Consider the following 5,524-nt stretch of genomic DNA (forward strand, 5'->3'; position numbering starts at 1 on the left):
CAGACACAACTGAGCCACTGCACTGAACTGGGAAGAAAAGGGTTTCCCTGGTGGCTCAGATAGTAAAGAATCTGCCTGCAATGCTGGAGACGGGGCAGTGGAAATGAATTCAAGGATGACTCTTTGGTGTTTGGTTTGTGTAACTAGAAAATTTAAGCTACTACTACCTGAAATGGGGGGATGCTGAGGGTGAACAGAGTTTAGGACAAGACTAGAAATAAAATTTTGAAGACATTAATAAATGAAAATCTGGTCATTTAATTTAAAAGTTCATTTCTTAATAGTCTATAGTTCATGTCCAACTTTGAGTTAGCAAAAGATAATTTCAGAATGTTTCTGAATTTCCAAGACCTTAGTTTCCTTTTGTTATATTTGGTTGTTGTTCTGCAGTTTTATTGCAAAGTGTATTACGTGTGTGAGTGCCAAGAATTTGGATTTATTGATTGTTTTCTTTATGACAAACACATAATCCATTTTTATAAATATTTTATAAATATTTTAAGAGGAAAATATAGTTAGCCACAGAAAATGTGTTGTTTCTGACTTATATTTACTCTCTCGTTATCATCTTATAGATAAAAATTTTATTATTAAAATATTCTCATTTCTATGTCTTTGTTGTCTATATTGTCAATCATTGAGGAAGGTGTGTTAAATCTCCAGATTATTATTTTCTTCATCTTAGTACTATTGCCTTTAAGATATAGCCTGATATTAATATTATTTCCTTTTTATCCCCTTTAGCTTGTATCTGCAATTTTTCTATACAGTTTTGATTGAATTCTAATGTACACATGGGAAAGTGTGCAAATCATAGCTCTACATATTGATGACTTCTCACAATCGGCACATCACCTGTGTTGCCATCACCTACAGCAAGAAATAGAGTATTTCAGTATTTCAGAAGCCCCCATGGAGTTGATGGGGTATAAATCATATATTAAGTAGCATTTCCCATGCCTACTACACATGACTGTCCCATAAATAGGGTGTTATCGCTATACTGAATGATTTGGAAATGTTCCTTGGATTGGATTCTGTAAAAAAAATCCTTTATCCTCCAAGTAACTGGTACATTTCCCATGGCACAGAGGTTAGATGGAATGAACCTCTAAGTGTAGAGGGCAGCTTTATAATTTCCAGGAAAGGTGAGATTCCTTGAGAATAGAACAACCTACATCAGGAAAGCAACAATAAGAAGTAGACAAAGGGAACCTGCATTCTAGACTCACCATCCAGTTCTGGACAAAGCCAAACCTGCAGATTCATTCACTCTTCACTCTTCTGGGACTGAACCAATGGCTCTAATTGTACAAGACAGTTTAGACTCATCCTTGAGTCCCTTGATTTTCACAAATATGCAGTGGAGATCAAAAATGTTAATGATTATTTTACAGAGAAAGTAATATAATCAGGAAAATTAGATGATTTGCTCAAATTAGACAAACTAGTCCAGATTTTTTGACTGCTGGCTTAAAGATTCTGTCAATGAAACAAATTTTAATTACATTTTTCTCATAAAATTTTCAGGGGCTCTATATTTCTACTACAAAAGATAAAATGTTCTTGTTGGGTGAGAGAGCATCCAGGCTTTTTATTTTGCAAAGAGTCTTCTATCTACTTATTTCCCACTACTGCACTAACTGTTTTTCCCACCACTAACTTATTTCCCACCGCTGCACTAACTGTACAGTCCATCCAGTCATTCGTTGCCCTCTGGCTCACCTGCCTTTGCTCACACCCTCTCCCCACCACTCTCTTCTTTCCCCATTTTCATCCTTTATTCAGCCATTGTTTCCACTTCCTGTTGGGAGATGTCTTGGTGAAGCTGAGTTTCTTGAGTGAGAAGGTATTTATTCCCTGTAGGAATACAAAGGAGTGGTGCTCCAGTTTAGCCCTCTTGGGCTTTCTTACCTTAAGGGCCAAGTTCAAACCTCCTTGGTTATCATGTGAAAATACAAGAAGGCATGTATAAAGTGATTGCAAGTTCTCCAGGGATGGATTCTCCAGGGCATGTGATTCAGTGTCGTATAATGTTACAGCACCAACGCACAGAATCTCTGACTTGTATTTATGAGAAGGTGGCTATTAACTGGAGGTAAAATATCTAATAAAGTAATGTGAACTTTAAATTGACAGAGCCAGTAGGTACGAAAATGAAGGTTCTGCTGTGTGCTTGTTAGATTTTCACTTACAATTCATCTTCATCTTATAGTTGAAAATGCTGTTGAAGTGATGTCTCGGTGCTCAGGAATCACTAGACACAGATCAAACATTTGAATTGGTAGACTCTTTGGTGTTGATGCTGGTCAATTTCTTTTTCTTTTCAGAGAAAAATTTTTGGTAGTAATTAGAGACGTAAATACTTTTCATGCACTAATCATCAAATCTTAGAACATTGCAACTGAAAGGGAATTTGGTAAACGAGTGATCTGCCCAAGTATTCTATGTCAGAGGGTTATCAAGACAAGATTATAATCTTCTAAGTTATAAATAAAATGTGGATCATGTGTGGTTATTTGCTCTTTCCATCATGAGCAGGCTTTTAAAAAGTCCTTTAAAAGTTTTCCATTTTGTGTATATAATATTCTAAATGTTCTAGTTTAAAAACCTATCCACTTTAAAATATTTGGAACTGAATACACATTATTTTTTTCTCTGTTAGAAATTTAGGTATTTGATCCTGCAGTTTAAATTACTAAATTTAGGAGAATCTTTACATACAAATAAAATTATTATGGATGATACAGACATTGATGTTAATATATGATTAAGGTCAAATTCAGGAATAAGTTAGCTTGCCTTCTACTGTCTGCTTATGTGATACTGATCTGTACTGAAGACTTGTTTTCTGTCCTTTTCATCTGACACAGTGAACTTCCACTGGTTTTCAAGATATCATACAATGATTGGTAGGTCTTGATTCTAGTGTAAGTTGTCATCAAATGCCTTTTCACTTGAGCAATTCAGTCTCACTCACATCTTGATCTTTCCACCTGATGTATCTTCCACACTTGACACCTGTAATTATGGTTATTCACTTTCCTTTTCCATTTAGAAGTAATGTTTTTCTCATTGAAATATCTAAAACACTTATTACTCTTGCTTCCCAATAGGATGGTGTGCTGATGTTATTTTTCTTTCTGGCACTCTATGCCTTTAAAATACTGTCTCGATTTCCTGTTTTCTGTATTCATCACATATTTGTTTAGCATATATTATGGGTCATGGATTCTTATGGGTATTGTGAATACAACAGAGAACAAAAGAAAATCTTTGCCTTCCTGGAGTTTTCACACTGGAGATGTTGGGCAAGACATAAATGATAGAAGTTAGAAGGTGCTGAGGTATATGAGTGAGTAAGTGGAAGTCACTCAGTTGTGTCCGACTCTTTGGGACTATACAATCCATGGACTTCTCTAGGCCAGAAAATACTGGAATGAGTAGCCTTTCCCTTCTCCAGTGGATCGTCTCAACCCTGGGATCAAATGCAGGTCTCCTGTGTTACAGGTGGATTCTTTACCAGCTGAGCCACAAGGGAAGCCCAAGAATGCTGGAGTGGGTAGCCTATCCTTTCTCCAGCAGATCTTCCTGACCCAGGAATCAAATGCTACTTCATGTTGTCAGCTCTTTGTTGACCTGTGAAATCAAAAGTTCCACAGATTATTGAGCCTAGAAAATGGTAGATGTTCTTTCTGTGTTTGTTGAATAAGAAATAATGAAATGAACTTTTTGATGAACCTAGTGATAGAGTAGGGAAAGAGAGAGAGGAAAGGAGGGAGGGAGGGGAAAAGAATCTTTAAAATCACTGTTTCACAATTTTCAAAACTTAGATGTTTTTCTTAAGTCATTGCGGTTCACAAGAATGGGCCATGGTGAAGCTAGTATCAACACAATTTGCCATGACCAGTTGAGGAAGTTATCAATAAACCCGAAGTCAATTATTCACTTAGTTTACAGATCATTGAATGTAAGTAATACTACAACCTCCATTGTATGCTTCTGCAGACTGTTGTCACATTTAACTGAGTCACATACAACAATTTTTAACCTATGAATATTTGTAATAAACATGTATCAACTGCGCTGTAACTTTAAATTGTTTGGTTGTTATAAAACTTTTTTGGGTATCTTTTTCCTTTTGTCACTTTTGATACTTTATTTTCTGTGGTATTAGATTTCATACTTATATAAAATTGGGGAAACTGACAGCAATGTAATAGGAATGTGACATAAGTAATTTACGTTTGCTTTCAAGTTATGCTAAAATATCAAAATATATAGTGTATGAATTGCACTAGAAAATAAGAACTTTGATATTATTTTGTGCTATTCTGATAAGATTTATAAGCCAGAAGTGTCCATTCTCCTTTTATATTTGAAAGATACATTTATTTCTTGTAACCGGCCATTTTTCAAAATTGCCAAAATAACTTCTGTCAAGATAACGTCCTCTTTACAGCTTTCATCAGGATTATTTGAGGTGAATGGAGACCTAAACTCTCTATTATTGGATTGTGGCTTCATAATTTACATTTTTTTGCCATAAAATATTACATGCTGTACTACCAAAATGAAAAGGCAAAATCAAAGCTCTGTGGTTGAATTCATCCTCTTGGGCTTTTCTAATTTCCCTGAACTCCAAAGGCAGCTCTTCCAGGTTTTCTTGGTTATTTACCTGGTGACTCTGATTGGAAATGCCATCATTATAGTTGTCATCTCATTGGAACAGAGCCTCCATGTTCCCCTGTATCTATTTCTCCTGAACCTGTCTGTGGTGGAAGTAGGTTTCAGTGCAGTCATCATGCCTGAGATGCTGGTGGTCCTCTCCAGTGAAAAAACTGTGATCACTTTTGCAGGCTGTTTTTCACAGATGTATTTTATTCTTCTTTTTGGTGGGACTGAATGTTTTCTTCTGGGAGCAATGGCTTATGACCGATTTGCTGCCATCTGCCATCCTCTGAGCTACCCAGTGACTATGAACAAAAGGGTTTTCATGAAATTGATTACATTCTCATGGGTCTCAGGGATCATAGTGGCTACTGTGCAGACCACATGGGTGTTTAGTTTTCCCTTTTGTGGCCCCAATGAAATTAATCATCTTTCATGTGAGACTCCCCCAGTGTTAGAGCTTGCATGTGCAGACACCTTTTTATTTGAGATCTACGCATTCACTGGCACCATTTTGATTGTTATGGTTCCTTTCCTGTTGATACTCTTGTCTTACGTTCGAATTCTCTTTTCCATCTTAAAGATGCCATCAACCACTGGGAGGCAAAAGGCCTTTTCCACCTGTGCCTCCCATCTCACATCTGTTACCCTCTTCTATGGCACAGCCAATATGACTTACTTACAACCTAAATCTGGCTACTCCCCAGAAACCAAGAAGCTGATGTCCTTGGCTTACTCTCTTCTTACACCTCTGCTGAATCCACTGATATATAGCTTGCGCAACAGTGAGATGAAAAGAGCTTTGATGAAATTATGGCAAAGAAAAGTGGATTTACATACATTTTTAAATTAA

At 36.5% G+C, this 5,524-nt stretch overlaps 1 protein-coding gene across 1 annotated transcript; it reads left to right on the forward strand.

The window, feature by feature from the left end:
• Window positions 1-4,573: 4,573 nt before the first annotated feature.
• Window positions 4,574-5,524, forward strand: LOC109568835 (olfactory receptor 10A3). The gene has a single exon (XM_019974212.2). The coding sequence runs from the start codon at window positions 4,574-4,576 to the stop codon at window positions 5,522-5,524; it is 951 nt and encodes a 316-aa protein (XP_019829771.1).

Source organism: Bos indicus, chromosome 15, assembly GCF_029378745.1.
Source record: "Bos indicus isolate NIAB-ARS_2022 breed Sahiwal x Tharparkar chromosome 15, NIAB-ARS_B.indTharparkar_mat_pri_1.0, whole genome shotgun sequence".
In the NCBI taxonomy this organism is placed as follows: Eukaryota; Metazoa; Chordata; class Mammalia; order Artiodactyla; family Bovidae; genus Bos; species Bos indicus.